Source organism: Rhincodon typus, chromosome 9, assembly GCF_021869965.1.
Source record: "Rhincodon typus isolate 14 chromosome 9, sRhiTyp1.1, whole genome shotgun sequence".
Taxonomy (NCBI): Eukaryota; Metazoa; Chordata; class Chondrichthyes; order Orectolobiformes; family Rhincodontidae; genus Rhincodon; species Rhincodon typus.
In genome coordinates, this window is record NC_063340.1 from 5,595,853 (window position 1) to 5,622,594 (window position 26,742).

The 26,742-nt window shown below is 38.1% G+C and overlaps 1 protein-coding gene across 5 annotated transcripts in view; it reads left to right on the forward strand.

Moving 5' to 3' along the window:
• The window catches only part of tasp1 (taspase, threonine aspartase, 1), a 98,582-nt gene that overhangs the window by 11,485 nt on the left and 60,355 nt on the right, over window positions 1-26,742 (forward strand). For all 5 annotated transcript variants that reach the window (XR_007262799.1, XR_007262798.1, XM_020533046.2 and 2 more), the window contains exons 4-7: window positions 2,551-2,671; window positions 8,314-8,398; window positions 21,075-21,154; window positions 23,681-23,787. Coding sequence is in view for 3 of the 5 variants with exons in the window: in XM_020533046.2 (XP_020388635.1) it covers window positions 2,551-2,671; window positions 8,314-8,398; window positions 21,075-21,154; window positions 23,681-23,787 (393 nt within the window). In the remaining 2 variants the exon portion in view is untranslated. The remainder of the gene's footprint in view (window positions 1-2,550; window positions 2,672-8,313; window positions 8,399-21,074; window positions 21,155-23,680; window positions 23,788-26,742) is intronic.

Below are 26,742 nucleotides of genomic sequence, written 5' to 3' on the forward strand. Positions count from 1 at the left end.
GAGGGAACTCTTGCCTCGGCCTTCCTCCTCTCCTTAAGTCATTCTTCCATCTGCTTCGTGAATATTACTCTCTGGGGTTTGCCTAATGAGAGCTGGTGTCTGCAGGGTCTGTTTGATAAAAACTCTCAAGAAGAAGATCCCCTTCACCCACTCTGCCTCTAGTTTTACACTGTTCTTGGTCCCTGTATGGATCCTACAGTGCAAATTCGTCCTAGCTTGAGCACAGAATCTGGCTCCTGACCTTTGTAGGCCCCAGCACTGAATTGACCGAATGCCTGCAGGCTTCTCCCAGTGCCACATATCCTGAGTACTCCTCTCTCAGCTTGGCACTCTATATCATATTCCTAGGGGCAGGTAGCCTACACTTTGTCAATTAGTTGTCTGAACCCTTTTGGCCAGCTGCCATAGGACAGCCACTCATGCTGTCAGATGATCACGATTTCCTTTTCCACCTTTATCTGAGGGTCAGTTTACCGTTCTTTCTAAGAACAGATACTACTAATTCAAACAAACAAACAATTCACTGATAGGTGTGCATTTGGTGCCAAATGAATTGTTCACGCTAGTTCAAAGGGCATCGTGACCTCTGTGTTTTCATAATTTTTCCCTTTGTTTTCATATGCTAGAATTTTGGCAAGTTAAGTACTGCTGTATTAGCTGTTAAGTGAAATCTCATGCTATACAGTAAATACTGTGAAAATTCAGTTTTTGAGGATCCCCATCATTCAACAGTGCTATTTGCTGAGATGACTAATCTCGACAGCTTGTATTCCATCAGGTTTAAATTAAAATGAAAAAGACTGAGAATACCATTAGTATATTTGCATTAGGAAATGTTCAGGTGATGTTCTTCAGAAGAATTAAAAGTACACCTAAAACAAAACCCTGTCTTTTTTATCTCTGACATTGTTGAAACCCATTGTTATTAGTTTCTAATTTTTTTTTCAGTTTTTCAGTGTTAACAGGTTTTTCTTTTCAATCCAGTTAATTTCTAGTTCCTTGAAATTGAGATTCAAAATATGGCGAAGAAGGGATACAAAATAGAATTGGTCATTTGGAATTCATGATCAAACAATAACATCGTGCAGAGACTGATGTAATGAAAGTTTTCACTGTCTTCTGGCAAAAGAATTTGGTTTTGTGGTTTTGGTCATGGCCCCCAGCAAGAAACTGCCCCAAAATCAGTGCCAATTTGCAATCTCACTTGGAAAGCACACAATGACTTTTTAGGAAATGGGAAAAATGAGAGACTGGTGCAATTTTGTATTTGCAGCAGTACAGAGGAAACTATTGTCTGCATCCAACTGTGCTACACCCTACCTGAATTCTTGATCTTGACATTTGGCCTTTAAACTGGAACATGGATTTTTAATATCTTTCCTTAATGAGCACAATTCCAGACCAAATAAGAAAAGAGTGCAGCCAAATTGAAATCTTTTTGTCTATAGTTTATAATTTTAAAAAAGGCCATCAAAGTCTGTACTTAAAGCTTTTATAATGATATTAATCTTGTGTTTTATTAGTACTGCATTGATTTTCTTTGAGACATTACTTTTTCATCTGCATGAGCTACTGCAATACAAGATGTCATCAAATATTTATGCTTGCTGTCTTTGAAGTCTTTACCTGCATTCACTGCAAACTGTAGCTTTCATAGAGAAGCTTGCATCTCTGCTGAATTAAAATGGAAAAGAAATCACTCTTAGCACCTTGCTAGTCCTTGGGACAATAACATCTTTTGTTTATCTAAGTTCCTGTTTTTGAAGAAGTCTGTTATAAACCACAATTAAATGTATTTTTAAAGTTGGAGAGGATAGATGTTAACTCTGGTAGGCATTTCAAATAATTTGATCCTACATGGTGTTATCTGGCAGTGAGCAGATGAACATCTGAGTAAAGCTTTATCCCCCATTTCATTGAGAGTTATCTTTAGGCCTCCTTGGTACTACAGTGATGGAATTGAGTCTGTCAGTTCTGAAGTTTTTCCTCTCCCACTCCAACGCTTAAATACTATATGAAGGAAGCAGATAATTGCTCTGCTTGACAATGATATTGAAAAATTGAGTATGGATTATTACATATTTTGGAATCTGGTTAATCCTGCAGCCTCTTCCACAGTCTGAATGAAAGTACAACCCCCTCTGTGGCAGAATATTTGCAATAAGAGCTCTAAATGACAGAAGTTCAAAATGCATAGCAATGTTAACAAAAAACTCCAAACCAGTAACCCATTGTTAAATCTAAACTTCAAAAAGAAATAACACTCAATAGCAGATAGAAAGTATTGGCCTTCTTTGTTTGGACAGTAGTCCTATTTACCTTGCAGATGATTGCATTCTAAGAATGTTGGAAAATAATACTGAGTGGATAAACAAATACTGAGACTGTCCTGAACATGTGATATGAAGCAATCTCCATTCCTTAAACTTGCATTCAGGCCATCTGAATTTCGGGCCTCGATGTAAAGACCAGGAAAAGAAATGCACGTTTTATTTCCTATGTAAGTTACAAAGGAGGAATGTAATTTAAATTCATAATTTTCCATTTTAGGACTCTCCTTTCACCAATGCAGGCATGGGATCCAATCTCAATCTATCAGGGGATATAGAATGTGATGCCAGTACAATGGATGGAAAGTCCTTGAATTTCGGGGCTGTTGGAGCACTCAGGGGTATGTACTTCTTGACTACAAATGATGTTGAATAATTTTAGTCAACTAGGTCAAGGATTTGAAATGAAATAATTCTCTTCGTGCTAGCACTGGTGACTGGAAAGTTTCATTATTGAGCAAATATAATTGAAGCCAGTAGCATTCATAGATTCGGTCTTCTTTTAAAGGCGAAGAGAAGTCTGGTAAAGGTCATTACTTTAATCTCTCTTGATTATCATAGAATGATACAGCACAGAAAGCAACCATTTGACCCACTGAGTGCTGTTCTGTTATTTCCCTGCAGCTCTTGAAAATCTTTTGCTGTCAAGTAATTTATCTAATGCTCTTCTGAAAGTCACCACTGAATCTGCTTTCATTACCTGTTCAGATTGTCGGATGTTGTAAATGACAATGCTAATCATCCTGATACCTTTTGTCCAATGTTTACTGACCTATCTATCGCTGAGAAGTTTCTCCCTGTCTTGTCTGTCAAAACCTCATATGATTTTAAACATCTCTAACAAATCTCCACCCAACATTCCCTTCTCTAAGGAGAACAACCCTGGCTCCTCTATCTCTCCAAAGAACTGATGTCCCTTATTCCTGCTACCTCCTCTAAGGCATTGACATTCTTCTTAAAGCATGGTGCATGAATAGCTCTACTCTAGGTGTGGCCCAACTAATGCTGTATATAAGCTTTTTGCATAGCTTTCTTGCGTCGTACTCCATGTCTCCATCGATAAAGATACGGCTCCCAACACTTGTGTTTTAGTGGCCTTTTCCACCCGTCTTATCATCTTTAAAGATTTGTGTACATCCACCCCATGTCCCTCTTCTTGTTTCCCTCACTATAGTATAGGAGTTGGAATGTTATGTTGAGGTAGTACAGGACATTGGTGAGATCTCTTCTGGAGTACTGTGTCTGGTTCTCATCTCCCTGTTATACTAAGGATATTATTAAACTGGAGAGGGTTCAAAGAAATTTGCCAGGATGTTGTCAGGAATGGAGGGTTTGAGTTATAACGATAGGCTTGGACATTTTTCATTGGAGCTTAGCAAGTTGACAGGTGACTTTACAGAGGTTTATGAAATCATGAGGGTCATAGATAGGGTGAATGGCAAGTGTCTTTTTCCCTAGGGTGGAGGATTTCAAAACTAGGGGGCGTATTCTTAAGGTGAGAGGAGAAAGATTTAAAGACGTGAGGGGCAACTTTTTTTTTTAAGAGAGTTGTACATGTCTGGACTGAACTTCCAGAGGAAGTGGTGGAAATTGAGTACAGTTTCAACATTTAAAAAGCATTTAGATTAGTACATGAATAAGAAATGTTTGAAGGGATATGGGCCAAGCGCAAGCAGTGGGACTAGTTTAGTTTGGGATTATGGTCGGCATGGACTGGTTGGATCGAAGGGTCTATTTCTGTGCTGTATGACTGTCTGAGTCTACAACTTGTATCGTTCAGTTTATATTGCCTTGCCTTGTTTCCAACCAAAATCCAATTTCATTCAGTAGCCTCATTTTCCAATTAATTTTGCCCAGATTGGCTTTTAAAAAGTTTATCTTTTTCCTTTTAAGTTGACAAGAATATCATGTGATTGGGCCACGGATTTAGGGGCACTCCACACGTGGTCTACCATAAGTATATGTATTCAGGTTTAATTTATCCTATGCCTATTAAGATTAAACCCATTATCCAGACTGAAAGTAATTATTCCATTCACTATTTCCTGATGTGGCATCTTCTAGACTACATTTTTCTTCTCACCCAAGTACTGCATTGGAGCAGTAGGTGCTACTTAACAACTAGATCTGTTCCTTTAAAGTTATTTATTTTGCACATGGCCTTTTCTTGAACCTCCCGTTTCCAGGGCAGAGCAGGGCTTTTGGTTTTGGCAGATTTCTGGTAAACTCTCGTTTTTAATAGTTCTACTAATGCCAATCCATTGTCTTTTCCTTTCCTGTTTGCTTGCTACCACCGCTCAAATTCCCCTATTCCCGTATTGGATGGATTTTTAACAAATTTACAAGTGCGAGTATGGTGTCCACTCTCTGATACAACTTACTAGGTAATTTATAGTGCCATATAAATCAACTTTTTTTTGGTGTGGCCATGACCACAGACTGCTTTCTCCTATCTCTCACCACTCCACATCTCAGCATGTTGCCAACCTCACTTTTTGCACCGAGGAACTCTTGCAAGTCATTGACGACTGCACTTTCAGACAACCAGCTGCCAACCCTTTGATCTTGAATTTGTCATACTTCAGCTGTCAATGAGTTCAACCACTCCCTCGCCTTCAGCTTTTATCCCCTCAATTGCATGTAAAACATTTACTTTACCCCTGGTGTAGCTCCAACTTTGCATCAATCAAGTTGAAGAGGCCTGGACTTGAGCAAATGCGATATATAGTTGGTTCAACAGTTTATACCAGAACTGGCAAAATGCATCAAGCACTGAGGCGTCTCTCCTCTACCAAAACCAACCACTACACAAAGATGGTTCTGGAGAGCAATGATATTCTTACTATTTTTACAAAAGAGATACAAAGAACTGTGGGTGCTGGAAATCAGAAATTGCTGGAAAATCTCAAGGTCTGGCAGCATTTGTGGAGAGAAAGCAGAGTTAATTATTTGTATCTAGTGACCTTTCTTCAGAACTTTATACCTCATCTTGCCTTAAAACATTTTCTGGAACCTCATGATTTCAGTGTCATTAAGACTGAGACCCTTCAGTCATTTGTACTTCATTATCTCCCCACTTCCTCCTTCCTTTCCTTTGAGTATTGTTGACCGTAGACCTCTCATTCCAGAGTTCTCTATCTAGGCTCCTGCAGTCTCTCTAGCTGCTTCCCTCCAAGATTCTCCTAGAAATTAGTCTACTTGTTCATTCTTTTCGATTTCACATTCTTTACCTCAGCATCCTTTTTTATATCATTCCTTCTCTGTGAGACAGCTTGATTTTTAATCCTGTATTAAAAGCACTGTATAAATGCAGATTGCTGCTGCTGCTGCTGTTGTGTATTAATACACGGTCATTCTGTCATTGCAAACTGTGAAGAATGCAATATACTTGGTACACCCATCCAACAAGAATGAAATTTGAGGTCATGGGATTGTGTAGTACCAGAGTGCAGCAGAGAATCACATGGATGTATTTGATCAAGGGTTTTTAAGGAATAATTTGTGACATTTTAATATCTTATTCTGTTCGTAATGTTAGCTTTACTAATGTAAACTTGTTTTTTAGGTTGGGTTTTTCATGGATGTTGAGTACTGAATTGATTTGATTTAAGCAGCCTGGAGTTCCTAAAAAGAAGATGCTCTGGTAACCTATTCAGTCTAATTGAGGAGGAACTGCTGTGACAAGATGAATAATAAACAACTTCACAAAAACTGGGACAAATTATGGAAAAGAGTTATATTAGTGAGGAGTTGTGACTTAAATCAAGAATGAACTTTTACACTTCTACTCCAAAAGATGGTGGTCATTGCCATTATGAAACATCTGACAAAACTCTCAAAGCAGCACAAGTCAAAAATACTTTTAAACTTGCATGACACTCTGTTCTAGTTTTTTTTTAAATTGACCTGTTTGTATGTTTCTAACTCAGGAGTACATGGCTGCTAGCTGTGTCATTATTTTCTACCACAAATGAACTTGACCATATAACAAATGACTGACTAAGTTATGAGTCAGTAATGCTGGCCATGTATGTAAATGTTAGAAAAATAAAATGACACAGCTGGTAACCATGTGTTTTCCTCGTTATTGGAGTTGGAAGAATGATTTTGCAATGTGATATTTATGGTGTTACAACACTGAGCAGGACCTTGCTCCAAGCATCTTTTGAAAATGTATATGTAGCAAAGACCAATTTGAAATTAATAATCACGCATTGAAGTTGTACACTGCTGAATTTAAGAAACTGGTTCATACCAGTTGAGCATCTAATCACTACCTCACTAACTCGCTAAACCTACTGCATTCGTATCATTGCATCTAAAGATTATTATGCATAGAAATGGAGTAATATTTTGTAAAGTCTCTTACCCAAACCTCTTTCCACATATCTTTTCACTTTCCCCTCTGATTTAGTTGAATCCTAAACCCTAAATTCCCATTTTTAAAAGGTTCATACTGTATTTTTGAGCCTGTCTTTTTTTTTACATTATGCTGCTGGTTATCTGACCCACTGATTTAGTGCCCTGTTGATAAATCAAATATTGCCTTTCCTTACACTCTTTCTTTAACGTGAAGCTGTATTCTCCTCTTGAATCCTGTATATGTCAAGTTTGCATGTTCTCCCCACAAATGCATGGGTTTCCTCTGGGTGCTCCAGTTTCCTTCCACAGTCCAACGATGTGCAGGTTAGGTAGATTGGTTGTGCTAAATTGCCCATCTAGTGTCCATGGATTTGCAGGTTAGCTGGATTAGCTGCGGGAAATGCAGGGTTACAGGGGTGGGGTGGGTCTGGTTGGAATGCTCTTCAGCTTGGTGTGAACTTGATGGGCCGAATAGCTGCCTTCTATATTGTAGGGATTCTATTATTCTAAGAACTTTATATGACCCAAATTCTCCATATCCATTCTTAATAGTAATCATTATTTAAATACAAAATTCTGGTTTTAATAAATTATTTGAAGAACTCAAAAATTGACACAAGGTGCAACCATAGAGCATGTTCTGTACTGAATAAATTTGTGCAAGATCGACAGGGTATGTTGGAAGAATCAATAAACATCACATTGAGGCAGTCATAGTTTGAGATTAAGTTCACCGTTAAAAGCCATCTGATCTTCACTCCTTTGAACGTTGACATCTTGACCCTTCAATGAAATTATGATGTAGAATTGTACGTCTTACATTTTTACAATAAAGAATATTTACCCTATTATGAGGGTGTGGAAGATAATTGTAAATCTCATGGTCAAGACAGCAGATCCTATCTGTAGGCTATCGCCACTTCTTGAGCAAGTGTTGCAGAAAGGAGTTCAGTTCAGGTCTTTTTGGTTTGGAATTGTGGACAAATGATTTCATTCCTTCTGTTTGTCATCTCCTGAAAAGTGTAACTAAGACTTTTAAACCAAATAGTTTTGAGGGTCCTAGAGCTCTGCTGTATTTTGTCCATAGTGGTACATTTTTCTATTCCTGTATGAAGACTTGTGACATGTTTTGTGTGTTACCTTCTGCATAAGCTTGGTATGTCCTTCTGTAAATACCTGTATTGAGAAAGAAAACATCCATTATTTTGAGGCTTTTTGAATATGTGCAAGAACAAAAGCAGCAATTAAATGAGAATTAATCCTGAAAGATTTACTTTTTTAAGCTAGTTAAGTGAAAGTGGATGTCTAGTTGCATGCAGTACGAATAAAGGAATTGCTATCATCGTTAATTCTGGATTGGTTGGTTTGTATTTTAAAGGAGATTCATGAAGTTAGGATGGGACGGGCCAAGGATGCCAAAGGGGAAGCAGAATTGCATTTATGTAGCAGCTTTTACAAACTCCGGATGTCACAAAGCACTTGGCAGCCAGTGGGCTACATTTGTCATGTAATGAAGTGCATCAAGAGGGGGAGGGGAAGAATCTGACTAGAATTTATTAAAGACTCTGTTCAGCATTTAGTAAGGTGAAGTATATTAAATGGTATCTAATTTTATTTTTAGGGGTCAAGAATCCAATCTTAGTTGCAAATAAACTGTTAAGTGAAGCACAGAAGGGGAAGCTCTCTGCTGGCAGAATTCCTCCCTGGTAATTTTTTTTCTTGTTATTGTGCTTTGGGTTTACATTGCGTCATAGTTTCTCAACTTCTGCATAACCACAACATTTGATGTATTTATAACTACCATATTTATAAAATGAGCACTTATCCTCCATTATTTATGCAATTCAGGAATGTACAGCTATGTGAATAGAACTTTGTGTTTTGTTTCCAGTTCTAATAAAGAAGCATCTTCTTTTGGCACTGATGCATTTGGGGAAGAAAATTACCTACCCTAAATTGCAGTCAATAAAGAAACAACTGCTTTTCAGTGTCTCTGTTCTTTCTCATTTCCATCTATTCTAAAGTAATAGGTGAACAAGGTGACAAATGTGCTTAACCAAAAGATATGAAGCTCCTTCAAGATATCCCGAGCAAATGATAGAAATGGAAGCTGATTTTTATTTGTATATCCATGCTACCCCAGGACTCGAAATCAGTCATTACTTAACTAAACGCAACGTGCTTATTGATGTTGTACCCTTTTCTATGTTATAAACAAGTTCCTACATGCTTCATGGGGAGATCACTAAACAAAGGTTAACACTGAGACATCAATGAAATGACTTGAAATACTTCTGAATCTTTTATCAGCAGGCTTGGGTAACCAGGCAGGTGAAGTGCTGCAAAAAGTAAGATTTCTGATACAAATGTGTAGATCCCAGTGGAAAAAAAACTCGTGTCACTAGAACTGACAAGGTACAACATAAAACTTTTCTCCTTGCTTTTGCACATTTTTGCTCTGGCCTTTCCTTGCCCAGGGCTCTTATTTATTGTTTTTCTGACACCCATTCCACTCACTCTCCCTTAGTATTCTTTCTCTGATCTTTTTCTTTGATTTTTCCTGAGGCTACTTAGCAAGTTCTCTGCCCACACTTCAGCTGGGGGAGGTTACGTGGGTGATGGAGAAGAGATGGTTTACTATTATCTTTCATACTGTAATTACTGCTGCCCAGCACATTTTGAGATCATTTTCAATGAAGGCAGAATACTGCAAATACTGGAAACCTGAAACAACCACAATGTTGGAAAAACTCGTCTGGCAGCATCTTGTGAAGAGAAAGGAGAAAACAGTTAACATTTCGTGTCCAGTGTTCCCCATCAGAACTGGGGAGTCATACCGAACTCTTAACTGTTCACTGTTCTTTCTCATTCCAGTCTGTTTTGAAGTATATAAGAGCCTAAAATAATTGATGTGTTGAGCTTGTTTCACAAACTATGTATAAACCTGCGAGTCTAACTTTGCAAATTGATAAATTGTTGGAAGTGATTCTGAAAGATAGGATTTATATGCATTTGGAGAGGCAAGGAATGATTATGGATATGCAGCATGGTTTTGTGTGAGGAACATGGTGTCTCACAAACTTGATTGAACTTTTTTTGAGGAAGTCACCAAGAAGCTTGAGGGCAGAGCAGCAGATATTGTTCACGTGGACTTTAGGAAAATCTTTGACAGGTTCCACGGGGTAGACTAATTAGTAAAGTTAAATCACATGGGATTCAGGGTGAGCTTGCCAATTGGATACAAAGTTGGTTAAAGGCAGGAACGGTGATGGCGGAGGGTTGTTTTTCAGACTGGAGGCCTGTCACCAGGAATGTTCCACAGGGATCAGTACTGAGTGCACTTTTATTTGTCATTTACATAAACGACTTAGATGAGAATCTCGAAGGCACGGTTAATAAGTTTGTGGATGACACCAAGATTGGTGATATGATGGACAGTGAAGAAGGTTATCTAAGTGTATGAAGAGATTTTGATCAATTGGGTCAATGGACTGAAGAGTGTCAAATAGAGTTTAGTTTGGATAAATGCAAGGTATTTCATTTCGGTAAAACAAGTGGGCAGGACTTGTGCAATTAAAAGTAGGGCCTCGGATAATGTTGTAGAACAGACACCTAGGAGTTCTGGTACATAATTCTTTGAAGTTTGCGTCAGAGAAAGGGTGGTTAAGAAGGCTTTCATTGCTCAGACCTTTTGAGTGTAGGAGTTGGGATGTAGGTGAGGTCTCTTCTGGAATACTTTGTGCAGTTCTGGTCTTCCTGTTACAGGAAGGATATTATTAAGCTGGAGAGAGTTCAAAAGAGATTTACCAGGATGTTGCCCAGAATGGAGGGTTTGAGTTATAAGCAGAGGCTGAATAGGCTAGGACATGTTTCACTGGCAGGTAGGAGGCTGAGGGATAACCTTACAGAGGTTTATAAAATCATTACAGGTATAGATAAGGTGAATGGCAGGTGTCTTTTCCCTAGGCTGGGGGATTTCAAAACTAAGGGGCACATTTTTAAGGTGAGAAGAGAAAGATTTAAAGACATGAGGGGCAAACGAATAGCAAAGGTTTGAAGGAATATGAGCCAAGTGCAGGCAATGAGGCTGGTTTAGTTTGGCATGGACCGGTTGGACCAAAGCCTGTTGACTGAAGTTGGTCTGTTTCTGTGCTGTATGACTCTGACTCTATATGAGCTGAGATGTGGTCTGAGTTCTGCATAAGAATCACACCGATCTCAAAGTTAACTGTTTTTCTGTCTTCACAGATGCTGCTAGACTGGAGTTTCTCCAACATTCTGTGTTTGTTTTTGATCATTTCGGTTGTGCTGCGGATTACCAGTGAACCGGCCCACTTCAGATGGACTAGTGAATAATTTCTAGGACTGCTGGTTGACATACTTAAACATTCACAAACTAATATGAGGAATGCTGGTGAAGGTGAAGTTGAAGTAGGTTTTGAAGTGGTTTTTTAAAGAATTTTGGGGTTGTTCAATCTTGGCCAACAATATGGAAAACTTCCTACAACTTACAGAACATTGCAAAACTGCACAATTTGAGATAACTGCCAATAGTGATTGGACTAAAGACAATGCAGATTATTTTGTGGAAAATCCGATTGTGGGGCAATAAAATTCTCAACAGTGGCAGTTATTTTGAACAAGTGAACTTGTAATGAAGTGTTGACACCTAATAGATATAATTTTAATTTGCAGAAATTTGGAAATTTGAACTGAAAAGTTTGAAATGAAATTTTTCCTAAAGCCTATGACTGGGAATGGAAATGTGCTATGTGTCTGAGCATTGATAAACTGTTTTCTTTTGGAACCTCCAGGGAAGACAAAACAACTAGAACTCCAAAATTGCTCAGTTACATTATTGGTCCTAGCAGCCTCCAGAGTTGGAGTTTTGCAAGCTACATCAACTATCTTGCTGTTGTGGCTTTTCAGACACTCTTTGTGCATGTGATGCTAAGCATAGCATGCAAAAGACATGTGTGATATTAGGGAAGCTGTTCCGTGAGGATCAAATAATGCCTTCACAACAGGAACTATATCCCACTTTTCCAATTGCTGTTCTTAAATCCAGTATTTCTTTTTCTTCATCAGCAGCCGTTGTTGTTAGAAATGACCACAAGTGTCAGAGGAGACCACCACCACCACCACCACCACACCGCCCCCCCATAGCCATCATTGCTTTTGACCTGTCTGGCAGCAGGGAGTAGAATATTCCTAAAATCTTGGGAATATGATCTCCGTCAGCAACCCCAGAAAGTTAAAACATAGGATCAAGTGAGGATTGCTCAATTCTGCATCTCGTACATGCCAGTTTCCACCCAGTGTAGTATGTTAACTGTTTTCAGGCCTGTAGCCAGATGACCACACTCCACACTTTCTCAACACAATTAAGCTTCCAGCTCTTCTGAGTTACTGCCTTTAGGCCACCAAAGCCACAATGGTCTCCCTAAATTCAAATCAAATTATTCTGCTTAGTGTATGAGTCTAGAAACCCCTCAAGGCAGGAACTAGTAGGGTTTCTTATAAAAACAAAAGGTTTAGTGTTTCCTGCTGCTGCCGCTTCTTCAAATGTCAGCAGAACTCTCCTTGGCAAAAAGAAAAGTTTGGATATTACCAGACTATGGAGTTTACATTGAAGCAATGACTTGTGAGTCGCCATACCCAGAACTTGATGGTGCTTCTACCAAATCTTTTGGATGCTGTGAATTTGGTACTCATAGACCTCCCATAACCTCAAGTCCCTGCAAATGAGACTTTGACACGCCAAAGAAAGACTACCGTGACCTTCGTAAAGCAGTTACCTGTCTGAATTGGAAAAATGACACTTCATGATTCTCAATGTTTTCACATTGAAAACTTTTTATTCCATCAAGTTAATGGAGTTGCAAGCCAAAAGTCATGTATAGTATGATAGTCATAAACAAAGGGATGACCTTTGTTTTAAACAAGAACATGGTGCAAAGCAGTCTGACAGCAGTTCAATGTGAGAAGTTAAATCATTCAATCAAGTGAAAATGTGACTGGTGAGAATAAACAGTTCAGTTGTCAGTGCTTCAAGGTTAAAGTTGTCTCTGAATTTTGCATAGAGCTGAATTTTAAGATCAGATATCACCAGGGAACAGCCTCTACACTTCTGAAAATCACTTCAAAACCTTTCTCGATTATACTTAAGCTTTCTTCATATTACCTTTTGGAATGCATAAAGTAAGCCAACAGTTTTGTTAGTCTTAGAATTTATTCACAAGCCCATCTGAAGTGACCTTGTTCACTGGTAATCTGAACCATAACTGAATGTTTATCATGATATTAAAATGTGCTGGGCTGCATTATACACAGTACAGAGTATAGCATTAATGTTAAACCGCTCCCTCCAGATGGTGCAGGTAAACTACTAGTTTAATAGGCTCAGGTAAATGAACAAAGAAAAAGATCAGAGAGTGTAGTAAGTGAGAGCCAGTGGATTGGATTCAGTGCAACGTACAAAATTGATATGGATTTCTACTAAACTTGAGACTGCATGCAAATTTTTGGATTGCTAAGATAAAATTTAAGTCCTTTAACCAAAGAGTGAATATGTATTGTAATTTGGTAATTTCACATGGTTTTATATGTTAACATTTAATCTTTCACTTGTGTGATCATGATGAGTAGTTTAATTACAATTTATTTTGCATGATTTCAACATTACTGGTGCCTTTGGAATGAAATTTTAAAAGTAATAAATATGAGCATGGGCTTTAGAAATAGTTGATAAATCCACAGACTATTAACCTTGTGAATCTATCTAATAAAGTTTCTGTGTTGTAGCAATCTTTTTCTATCATAATTCAATCTGTAAGGACTCCTCTGGAACCATTCTCCAAAGCCACATCCCTTCCCACTTTACTGTATTTTCTGTCATTTTTCCCTAATCAATCTTGTCATTCCTGGTGAACGTCTTGAGTTTTATCCCTTTGTAAAACCCTGTTTTACCTTGCTAAGCAAATGCCTCTTGACCTTCCAAATAAATGTTAAAAGGATGTTAAGCTTGTTTGTTTACCTGCAGTGCACCATTCATGTTGTCTGGTACAAATTGAGTATTTGCGCCTAATAGTCAATGTTTCTGGTTACATATATGCCTTTCAAGGTTATTTCAAATGGTGCTTCCTCTGGGACAGTGTTGGCAATAGGCTGTAATATTGTTGGGCCACTTCTGCCCCTCTGCTTCTAGATTTCAAGGCTTTGTTAAAACAAAAATAACTTTGTAGGATAGCTCCTTTAGATCTAAAAGCAAACTAAAGCGATATCATCTCTTCTGTTGAGTTATTGACAGTAATTGTGGTCTTAATTTACCCAGAACCTTTGTTTTAAATTTTGGGATAGATGTTAGATGCCTAGAGTCCCATGTTAGATTTCCATGAAAAGATGAGATCTTGGTAATCCTATCCGAAGGAAAGATTTTGTTTACCTGCTGCCACATCAATGATGTGTTATGAATTGCTAATCGTGCTGTGATATTTCATTTTCATCTCTGCCAGTGCTGACATCTCATGTGGTACAGTGGCATCTTTTTGCAGTAAGTTATTAGTTTGAACTTTGTTGATGACAATTAAATACTCTATGCATTTAGTAAAACATTGGCATTGCTCTTCAAGTTCAAACCGAAGTTTATATTGAGATCCTGTGCTCTTACCTTTTACTGTATAATAATGTTGGCTACAACTAATCTCATGAAAGAAATCAGATTATGTAGAATAACCTGTAACTTTTTTTTATTTACGGCATCATAATCTGAATAAATGTTTGTGGCATTTGAGTGCAGCTTGATCCTTTAGATATAATCTTACAATAAGATGTTATGACATAACTTTGCTGTCTGCTTTTCATCCTTGGTTAAGTGCACTAAAATCAATCTTATGGTTTTATTCCACTTGGGTTAAATTTATGCTTATAGTGAAATTCATTTGACATCACAGTTTAGAATATTGCTGCGGAATTGGTAAACTTTTTTTTTTGTTCCCTCTTCATGAATCAGAACTGAAAAATGTTCAATTTTGGATATTTGTGATTAAATCTTGGTTAAGTGAGAGGTGGCTGCTGTCCAGATGGATTGTGCATGTTTCTGTTTTCTTTTTCTCACCTCCAGTGGAGAGGGTAACACCAAAAGAATGTTGGCAAATTTTGAGTATTGAGATTCACAAAATATTACAAGCAGCTTCAGATGGATAGTGCCATAAGCAAAATTCATGGATTACTAGATTGTGTTGTGGTGTGTCTCTGAACCACAAAAAGACCAGAGTTGAGAGGTTTGGGTTCCAGACTGCAGAAGGATCTTTGAAGAATTAATGACGGTACAGGACAAGTTCTTTAAGATGTTACCTGCTACAAAGAAGTAAATCAAATCAAATCAAATCAAATCAAAAAGCAGGAAGAACCTTTACACAGTTATGTACTTTGCCTAGTTTTATTAACAAATCAAATTGGGGTACATAAATGGTACATTATGAGTATGGGAGTAGAATGGGTGCATGATGTTGGATTTTCATCAACATCGATCAGGGTTAATGATCTGTTTTCTTTGTCAAATCTTCTGTGTGATATATTAAAGTTCTCTTTGTCCATGGATGTAGTCTGCATTTGCTGCATTAGTCTTTTTTGTTGGAGGGAGGTGGAAAATGTAACGAAACCTTCTTTGTTCAATTGAATGAGCTGACTGAAGTCAAGTTCTATTAAATGTGTCACATTGACACATTGGTCTGTTTTAGTCTGTTCACAGATACTGATAGATCTATACTTTATATTGTGTTTTTTTTTAATCTGTGGTAGCATTGCATGTGGTTTGTCATGGATGGACTAAATCAAAAAGCAAGATCTTGCAGATGCTAGAAATCTGAACATTCTTGGTGAGAACGGGTTAAATGTTTTGTGCTGGATCCTTTCTCAGAACTTGAAAGGCTGAGTCACTTTTTTGCCCCTCTGTCCCAGTGAATGTTTCTTTATTTCCAATTACAGAATGCTTAATGGTTTAGTAAAGGGAGCTTCTGATAAATATTCATTCCATTCGTAGAAAATTTCTGTTGAATCACGCGAGAGTTCTTGCAACTTACTGTGCAAACTATGACTGCTAGAGCAGATTACCTTTTGAAAAAGTGGTATAAGCCAATTTTAAACCCAATGGTGCTGCCACAGTTGATTCATTTACTGTTTTCTAATGAGGAAAAGAAGTAGTCGATTGTTCTGTTTTTCTGTTGGGGAATTCTTTGTTGTTATGCAAATGAATTCCAGTAAAAATTTGAAGTTTAGTGTCTCTGGAACACTTTTTCTTCCTGGTGTTGTGCCCAAGTAGATCCTTATCCCACAAACTGAAGTGCATTTGATCTACTAATTCAAACCTTGCCTCACAGGAGAAAGGGATTTTGATAAAAAAATTTTATTGGTGATGGTTAATAGATGAAAAAAGTACCATGGGTAATTTAGTGATGGGGAAGAAGAAATTGACTAAAGTTATAAGAGCACTTCTGGAAATTAAACAAAATGTTGGGAGGAAGGTACTTATTGTGTAGTGGTAGTGACCTTACCTCTGAGCCAGGATACCTAAGTCAAGTCCCATCTGCTCCAGGAGTGTGTGTTATAACATCTCTGAATGGGTTGATTAGAAAATGTCTGCAAAGGGTCATTTGGCAGAGAGGTAGTGTCTCTGAACCAGAAGGCCCAGGTTCAAGTCCCACTTGGGTGTGAATAGATAGAATCCCCACAATGTGGAAACAGGCCCTTCGGCCCAACAAGTCCACACCGAACCTCAGAGCATCCCACCCAGTCCCATCCCCCTGTAACACACCTAATCTACACATCTGTGAACACTTTTTGGGCAATTTCGCAAGGCCAATCCACCTAACCTGCACATCTTTTGGACTGTGGGAGGAAACTGGAGCACCCGGAGGAAACCCACGCAGACACGGGGAGAATGTGCAAACTCCACACAGGCAGTCGCCTGAGGATGGAATCGAACCCGGGTCCCTGGTGCTGTGAGGCAACAGTGCTAACCACTGAGCCACCGTGACGCCCCAGGGATGTCATAGCATCCCTGGACAATTTAATGTTCAAAAATGTTAGGAGGAAGGTACTTGTGGCACAGGGGTAATATCTCTACCTCTGAGCCAGAAGATCTGGGTTCATGTTCCACCCACTCCAGAGGTGTGTATTAAGATCTCTGAATGGGTTGATATAGAAAATATTTTTTAAAATGTTGCAGCAGCTGGTGGTTTTGTGGTAAATTCACTGGTTTGGTAATCTAGAATCCGAGGCTAATGATCTGTGGACCTGGGTTCAAAGATCTGGAATTTTTAAAAAAAAACTAGCTAATGGTGACCATATTACCATTGTCATTATTGTTATAGCCCAACTGGTTCACTAATGGAAGGAAATGTGGGGAAGAAAATCTGCCACCCGAACTGGGTCTGCCTCCCTATGACTATAAGCCCATAGCAATGGGGTTGACTCTCCTTTTGTTTTGGAAAAAAACAATTGGTGTCCCTCCTGAGCCAGGAGACCTGTGTTCAAGTCCCACTTACTCCAGAGGTATGTAATAAACATTGTTGAAAAGGTTGATTAGATGAGATAAAGAATGTTGAGAGAGCAAAAGAAGAATGTTGGGAGGATTTGGTGACATTGCACAGCCCTGACAGATGTCACATGTAAATAAACAATAATTAGAAGCACAGGTGATTTTGGACTAAACAACCATTCAGTCATGCATGTAAGTACATCTGGATATTTAAGAAAAAAGTTGTTGGGAGGAAGGTTCTTGTGCCGTAATGGTAGTGTCCCTACTGCTGAGCCAGGAGACCTGGATTGATGTCCCACCTGATCCAGAGCTGTGTAATAATATGGCTGAACAGGTTGATTAGAAAATATTAAAAATCTTGGAAGGTTCAGGCTTTTGGAGTGCAATGGTAGTGTTCCTCCCTCTGAGTCAGGATACCTGGGTTCAAGTCCTACCCTTTCCAGAGGGTCCAGACTGCTCCAGAGTTATGTCATAACATCTCTTAATTGATTGATTTTAGTAAATAAAGAGATTGGGAGATGAAAATTTGACCTGATCAACTGTCATTCCAATCCCTTATTACTGGGGCCTTCCTTTGAAAATTAATTTTGCCTTTTATTTTGCATACCTAAAGCTTAATTTGGTGAAGAGGCAGTTTCAGCTTGCATGTGGTTGCTTCTCCATTACATACTACTCACAAAAGACCACTTCTTATTTTATGCTTTACATGTGATGTGTTGCATCAAATAACATGACAAGCAAATATTTTTTGTTTTCATTGTAACCTAGCTGTTGGTGAATTAATATTGTAGCTCTATTTTGTTTTAAAATTGAGAACAGATTTTAATGGAGGGCAAATTCGCAATAGCTCTTGGAAGCAGGAATTTTGTAAGCCAGCTGATGTCTGTGCTGGACAATTACGTATTTGGTACATCATCTTGATTCTGTCAGAAAGTGTTCAAGCTATACATGATTTGAATTAATTTGAGTTAAGCATGCATTTTAGGAGATGAACTTCTAAATAACAATGAGCTTCAAAAGAACGTGATGTCCAGAAACAAGCTATTTTTGTCAGACATGATCTCTCAGAAAAGGTTTAAAATGTAAGCTATCACTGGAACAGTATGTTGGTTATTTTGATGCAAATCTCAAACATTGAAGAAAGTGGTGACAGGAAATAAATTGGTGTTTTCAAGAGAAGAGTGGGTTTGCTGTGTTGGATGTGGTTCACCAGTTATGCCTTGTTAGTTTCATGTCCTGTTCTGACATCAGCTCTGGAAACCAAATATTTTTCCAATATGCTATAACTAATTTTGCTATGAATGACACACTAAACATTTGCCTGTCTTTCATCAAGTTGACTTTGACTTTCTAATCGGAATATTTGGGCTGCAAAGATTTCTGTAGCTGAGGAGAGACTTATTTTTCTGTTTTCTGTCCCCAGGGATACCTCCAGGAATTATGGGAAAACAGAAATTAAGCATAGACAAATAAAAAAATCCATTACCAGCTCACTTGGCTGGAAAGATGTCAGGGTTATCCATGAATCACAAAACCTCTTCTAATATTGGTCATTAATCTGCACTGCCTGGTTGGTTTCTGTAAAACCCACTTTACTAGAAGGGGCAGAGGCATAGTTCCCAGTGCTCAATTAATTATAGCAATCCTTAGGCTGACTGTCATGTGCAAACTTAAGTTGATACTGGACAAAATAGGTGGAAGGTGTTCTGACTATAAAGTTCTTCTTCAACACCAGAATTTTCTATGCAAGAGAAATTGAGAGACTGTTTTCCTCTCAGAATTTCTTATAGAGTTCCTTAAATGCTATATCTTCAGCTGTTGAGAATTTTTTGTTTTGTTTTTGCAGCTTGTTAAGTTGCCACTGTTACTGGCTATGTCATTGGCTTAAGTGGAACTGACCTAGAAGTGCCAGTCTTGATCTCGTCAGCAGGAGAAGCCTGGGCAATTTTGGTATCTGATCCATTTTTCCAATTTTGATTCAATTGACTTGTCAAAGATCAGTGGATAATTCACTGATTTCATGGTAGACTTGTATTTCTCCTCTGAAGAGAGAGGCAGGTTTTGGCCTTCAAAAAGTTCGGAATCACAGAGCTCTTTCTTGAACATTGTCTTCTTTCTTAAAAAAAAACTACAAATGTGAAAGAGAGGTGTGCTCACAGTCTCCATAATTATACTGGGACTAAAAGAGCTAAATTGAGAACTGACTACTTAAAGTAAGTTTATATTTTATTGACTGTAGAAAACTAAGGCATGGTCTAATTGAGATGTAGAATGATTAAAGGATTTGATAGGATAATAAGAGATACATTTCCTCTGATGAGGCAGTCCCGAACAAGGGTTCATAAACCTCAAAATTGCAGTTAGATTGTCAGGGGTGATATCAGAAGTCACTTACAAAATGGGTCCTAGAAATTGGAACTCTGCTTATCCCTGCCCAAAAAAAACTGAGAGTAGGTCGATTGAAAACTTTAAAACTGAGGATGAAAGGTTTGTGTGGTAAGTGTATTAAGAGGTATGAAACCAAGGTGGGCAAATTGAGGTTGGGATATATATCAGCTGCAATTTTGTTGAATGCTAGAATAGGCCCAAGGAGTTGAATGCTGCACGTCCGGTGAGATGGAATAGATAATTGCAGACCTGTTAGCCTCATATCAGTGAGAGGTAAAACAATGACACTTTCCCCATGAATAGAGCAGCAATTTTATCCGAATAGCTTGATGCAGTAATGATTAGAAGGGGAAGAAGCTGCCTTTTAATAAGATCATTTCCTTTGTTTAGCATTTAGTTAAGCTCATAACAGTTTTCAATATTTTTTAATTTTTTTTTCCCCTAGCTCCTGAAACAACTTCTATCATAACCTTCCATCAGTTACATCATCTCTGCTGCTGTAGACTCAAATTTGTGTGTGCATGCTTTTTTGAAATGCTTTGTTCCTAGTACTTTGATCGCAACCTGTCAATCCAGTACTTCCACTGCCTTCACATTTTTAGATCAGACTCCTGCAAAGTTATGATTACCTTGTACACAATGCTTTTCATGAAATATCAATTACTAGATTTGGCTTTATGTCTTACTCTTTCCCTTTCGCTACTAGTGAAATTCCTTAATTCTTCTGTCTTTCTACTAAGTGCCTTGATAACTTTGACACTGACTTTAATCATTTCTCCAATGGCTTAATCTATTTCCTGAATTATTCATTTATAAAGTACCCCTGGATGTCTGTATGTTATTGACACTGTAGAAGTACAAGTCGATTGTATAGATGCTAATGAGCAGTTTGATACTTTCTCCAATCATTTACTAAACTTGCAGCTAGTTGAAGGAAGAGGCTAGAAGTCATGCTGTGCTCCATGTTAGATGTATTCACCAAGTGCGGCATTTCAAATAAACCCAACAGTAATGGCAATAAGTGTCTCTTTGTACACTACTTTGAAAAAAGCAGTCAACAAATGATAAGCCATTTATCATTTTGGTTTATTGTAACAAAAATCAAAATCATGAAAGGAGACTTGTCAAATTCAAATAACATGTTTGTTGTTAATACGTTCCATACCTTGTGATGCCTACTGTTTATGGAAGGCCTCAAGCATAACAGTGAACGCTGTATGCTCACTCTCCAGGGGCACCTGGGCAAGGCTGTACTCACAGAAGAAAGGCCTGCAATCCTCCCTCTACTGCCCATTGCCTGGACCTGTTTATTGATATTTACTCACACAAGTTGTTTTCCAATGAGTGTCCCTTATTTGTATACACTTAACCAGAAATAATTCTTCTTTTTGATTACAAATTTAGTATATATGTATTATTTTGTTGGAGCTAACGATGTTCTCCCTTTGCTTTAGTTTTTTAGTTGGAGAAGGGGCTTACAAATGGGCAGTGGATCATGGAATTGTGCCGTATCCTCCTGACATGATGGCAACAAGTAAGGATTTTTCAGTTTGCTTTCGAATTCTTTTTAAAACAGCTAGAATTGTTTGAGGGGGAGAAAGAATAAAAATTTTCATTCAAATAGAAAATGCATTTAAATTTACTATACAATCTTGTCTAATTTTTGGATGTTGACGTTCATGGCAAGTTTTTCAAAAAGCTAATTGTTTGGAAAGAAAAGTGTTTTACTTCGAGGGTCTTGAAAGGTAGTCTGGTTCCTAATCTCTGATTTTGTGGGATTGTAAAGCAAAAGAGTTTTGCGATGAGAACTTTCGACATTTAATCCATTACTTTTTATTGCTGATGTATCGTTGAGTCATTCACAACATCTGGAAGAGTGTGATATTTAGTTTAATTGTTTAATTCTTACAATAAAAGGTAGCAAAATGATACCTGACCTGGACAATGCAGTGCAGGGGGCAAATGACTATCAAAAGGGCACAACAGAATGCAGAAATAATCATAAGGATTTAATTGGAGGGTAGAAGACCAACACAGGAATTCAGTTTGTTGCCTTTCTGATGTTGGTCTAAAGGACCTCACTTGGGAGAATGCAGAACATTCTGAGAAGGGATTGTAATAGCCAGAAGTTGCACTCAATGTGAGAACTGGTGACATTGGAACGAAAAAGATTGAGGACCTGCAGTCAGAATTTCAGGAGTGAGGGCAAAAGCTTAAAAGTAGCACCTACAAGATTGTTTCAGAGATAGCAGATGCTGGAGAATCTGAGATAACAAGGTGTAGAGTTGAATGAACACAGCAGGCCAAGCAACATCAGAGGAGCAGGAAGGCTGACGTTTCGGGCCTAGACCTTTTCTGAAGAAGGGTCTAGGCCCGAAACATCAGCCTTCCTGCTCCTCTGATCCAGCTCTACACCTTGTTACCTACAAGATTGTTCCTGTTTCTGCACAAGACTGAGTACTCGAGAAGTAGGATAAAACAGGTTTAATGCATAGCGCAGGAGGAAGGGCTTCAGATTTCTTGGATATTGGGCTCAGTTCTGAAGCTGAAGGGATCTGTTGTATTGCATCTGAATAAAGCTGGACTCAAATTTTTGTGACTGGTACTGGAGGGAGGCTTGAGGCAAATTTGTCAGGGGAATGGGAATGTTAAGAGAGGAGAAACATAATACATGGCAGACTGGGAAAGGCAGTTGGTACTAGAGTAAATAGCTTGGAAATAGCAATCTAAGATGGATTTGAAATGTTTGCACATAAATTTGCAGAAATGGTAAATAGGTTAGTGAGCTGTCAGCACAAAGGACTTTGAGCAAGTTGCAATGATGGAGACCTGATTTAACAAAATAGAAGGTTGTGAACTTAATTTTCATGGTTGCAAATTATTGAGGAAAGGTGGGTAGATTTTGTTTTTAAAATTTGACAGTAGATTAGCAATATTGTTTGAAAAGGTGTGATAGCACAGGTGAATGTTGATGTAGTTAAGGACCAAAGAAAAAGTCTATTTGATTACAATTAAAGAACCATTATGCTTTTGTGTATGCACTATAGCCACCTGGGAAAGAGATGCTTGTAAAATTTGCACACAACCTGTGCATGTATTCCATGTTTTTGTTTGGAGACAATGAACTAGAACGATATTGTAAAATTTGCAGCACAAGATGGAGGTGACTTAAAGCATTGTGCTTGTACCAATCCTCCGATAGCGCTTTTTACATTGATTCTGTTCCCGACCCTGTTAGCCTCTGATATCATTGATCCTACTTTTCACAAGCTTGTTTGGGGTCTATTTCTAAATTTTCAAAAACAAGTTTAGCTTAATGACCTTGCATTTCAAGATTTGTTTAGTTGCGCGGGGTTTTGAGTAGAATATTAATATGTCCTCTAACGGGACAATGAAAATGTGGACCAAAAATCAAAGGGCATGAATTTGTGTACAGGTAGCTTAAAATGGCTCATAACGAATTTGCAGTTTCTTTCACACCCCATTAGATTTATTTGTAAAAGAATATCAGTCTGAGTGTAAAGCAGGTTCCTAATTTTTAAAAATTTTAGAAATGATGTAATGACACTTGGAAAAACAACATGCACATCCTCCCTCTCTTCTCTCTACCATCACCCCTCTCCACCGTCCCCCCTGCAAAAAAAAGCTTTCCATCTTAGCCGGATAGGTATCAAGATCAAGAATCCTGCCTTCAGTATGAAGTGAAATCCCATTTTTCCTTTTTGCCTTTCTTTTGGATAGCTTGCAACCAAGCAGGCACTAGGGATCAATTGAGTGTTTTCTGCTTTGTGTCACTCAGTTTTGCATCAGAAGCTGAGTTTACTAACCAAGCCATGTGTGAGAAATGCTGCTAAATCTTTGTGACCTCCTGGCAGACCCATTTAGAATTGTTGATGCTTTTCTTTGTCTAAGTTCATTATTACTAAAATCTGAACCAAGTACAAAACACTACTTCCATTTAATGGATATTATTGGCTTTTGTGAGTAATAGTTATTCACATATTACATCTAGAGCACAAAAGTTTAATATAAATAGTGTTTTATTTTTAATCCTATTTAGAGTTCAGCTTATCTGCATTTAGGAAAAACAGACGAAAGCTGGAGCTTGCAGAGAAGGTGGAAACAGAAATGATTCAGACAAAGAAGAGAAGAGAAGTGTCTGAAAACGTTAGTGCTTCTTTTTTAACCATTAGATTAAGAACAGAAAAGTCTTTAAGTAGTCCTCAATCACATCATGTATAATTGGAGTGGCTCTTCTCTTTTTATCCCTTTTATTAGTATATTAGTTCAAAAGTGACCGCATTAGATGGCAAGAACAGGGTTCCATTCCAAGTTCGTGTAATGTTACCAGGATTTTCTGGATGCAGGGTTTCCCACCCTTAAGTTATTTAAGGGCCTCAACTGGTGTGTGAGCAGGTTGGCTGCCCTAAGTTTCATCCACCTCACATAAAATTTGAGACAGGTCAGAAGCTGGCAGGTCTGCAAACTGCCAGCAACGGATGGCAAAATTTGGTCTGGTTTGAGCCAGCTGTTTGAGGGACACACAATTGGCTTAGATGGTTTTCCCTCTTTTCCTCACAAGGCATGCATAGCTTGTACAAAAACAGAGTGGTGGAAAAGATTTCTGTTTTTGTTTCAGATGTCTAGCATCTGCAGTTCGTTCTTTTATTTATGTATGCAGAACTTGGACTCTGAATAATATTTCCCATAGTGCTATAATGGAGTAGAAGCATTGGAACATGTTGGTGAGTGGCAGTGGGCACAAACTCACTATCCATCAATAAATTGTCCACTCACAATGGGTGCAGTGCTTTTGGAAGCCAAAGGTAAAGTGCAAAGAAGTATGTTCAAACAATTAGTAAATAATATTGGAAACTGTTTCCAGATTCACCTTCATCTATTGTTTGAAATAATTATTTTGAAAGATGTAATCTGGGATACCATTAATCTTGGAATGCATATTGATCAGTAATTTTAACTCATTTAGTAACTATGGATAATGATACATATCTTCGAAAATGCACCTTTTTTTTGTGCGTGCAACTCAGTACTACATCTAAGAGTCTACACTATTACACTTTGTCCTGCTATTCTGTACTGATTTCAAAAAATTTGTCGTGATGGTTCAAATTCATATCATCCATAAATTTGTCCGTGGTGATAGATTTGATTAGTTGGATTATTCAGCCAATCATTATCAACAACAAGTAACCAGCACAAAACAAAATAGTGATTGTTCAGTTATTTTCCAAAGTCTGCCATCATGAACTGGCAAATGACACAAAACAACTAAGGTGACGACTGGAAAAAAAAAATTTGCTTCAAATTTGTGTGATGGCCCCATAGCTTTTGGAACACTCTTTTTGAAACATAATGGCCCAAATGTTCTGGTCAATGACAGAACCTGGTTTCTAATGCTGGCCTGATCAAAAGAAATTTGACCATTTGCTTTCCTGCATTGTATTTTCTTACCAGTCAGTTTATCACATGATTCCTTCGGGGATGGGGGAGGTTTGGTGATGATTGGAGACCAGCCAAGAGAATCTGTGCAGAATCCATGTACCTGTTTACGACATTAGCTACTGTGTTACAGTAAGACACAGTTCACGTGTTCCAAACCGCAATGTGTTAGTAAGAGCGTGAATGACTGGGTTTGAGATAAGTGGGCAAAGGGTATGGTGGCAGCTAGGTAGGTGGATAAGTTGGTGAGGTTGGGTCTGCGGTGTAAGGTCAGAGAGTCAGGAAGTATGGAAGGTGTGGTTCTAGAGGGCTTTCAGTGGGTTCAGTTGTATTGTTGAGGAGTTAAAACAGATTAAAACTTGTTCTAATATTGTCCAGATAAGTAAGTCTAAACCCTTTTTCAGAGCATTCCAGACACAGTTTTATTGCCCATAAGAAGTTTAAATTTCCTGAGAAATTCCTGTGTAATCTTGTGTCAAGATTTGGAGGGGATCTGATGGGTATCTTTGTGGGGTACCTCTGGTCTCTGACTCTGGAGACTGGAAGATCTGGGCTAATATTTATAACCTCAATTTGTAGAAAGCTCTCAAAAGTATAAAGAAACTTAGCTATGAATTCTGGTTTTTACATAGGAAACCTCTGAAGCATATGTGCTGCACTTAAGTCTAATCTTTTAAGTAAAGAAGCTCTTGTAGATTATCATATGGGTTTTGTCCCAGTGCTTTTGCTTAATGCTCGTGGGAGAGATTCAGTTTTTAATAGTTTATGGATTGACTGCCCTTCCTATGCACTGGAACCTACATTTTAAAAGTGTATAAGGAAACATCATGTAGCAAAGAGCTGATATTTATCATTGACCATGCTATGCCACGTTGTAACCAGAATAGCAAAAATGATGGAAATAGCAATAGTAAATACAGTTTTCAAGATAATAAAATGGTCAAGCTTTAGGATTAAAGTCTTGGGCAAAACTCCATCACACTGCTACTATGTACATGGCAACATGAGTCAAGTTTGAATGTCAGTTCCAGAAATGGAAGGAAATATAAAATGTTGGAAGAAGTCTGCACTATATGTTCCGGACGAAAAGAAGTCGAGACCTGTTGGTCTATCAGTTCAAAGACACATTGATGGATGTTTGGATTGTTTTTTAATGAGCATGTCAGTAGTCAACCAGAATTTGCTGATTATGTAAACCATGTACGTTTTGAACCTCTCAGAACAGAGCACTATTGATAATCTGGCCATTTAGGAGTATATTGCATGCATCTGCAAACTTGTGCTTTGATATTTGCTAGAAATTGAAGCTATTCCAGTCTGATTGTCATAGTTTGGAATTTACCCACCACCCTTCAAAGGGCCCATAATTTGATTAGGAGCTACAACCAAGCTCTTTACCCTGGCTAGCTACAGATCAAAGCACCTGCTTGGAACTTGCAGACAGCTAGGCTTCGGCATCCATTTTGAAGTTTAATAAGGAAACGGACTCCATCCTTGCCCTAGTTATTTCTGAAATGCATAAACCTTGTTTGTTGCTTAATTTGGTTTACATTTTCAAATTTCAGAATCATACCAGCATGAGACTTAATTGTATCTGCCTTTCCCGAGTTTACAATTCTGTTTAGTTCATACACTGTCACAGTTCTGGTAGATGACAAATAT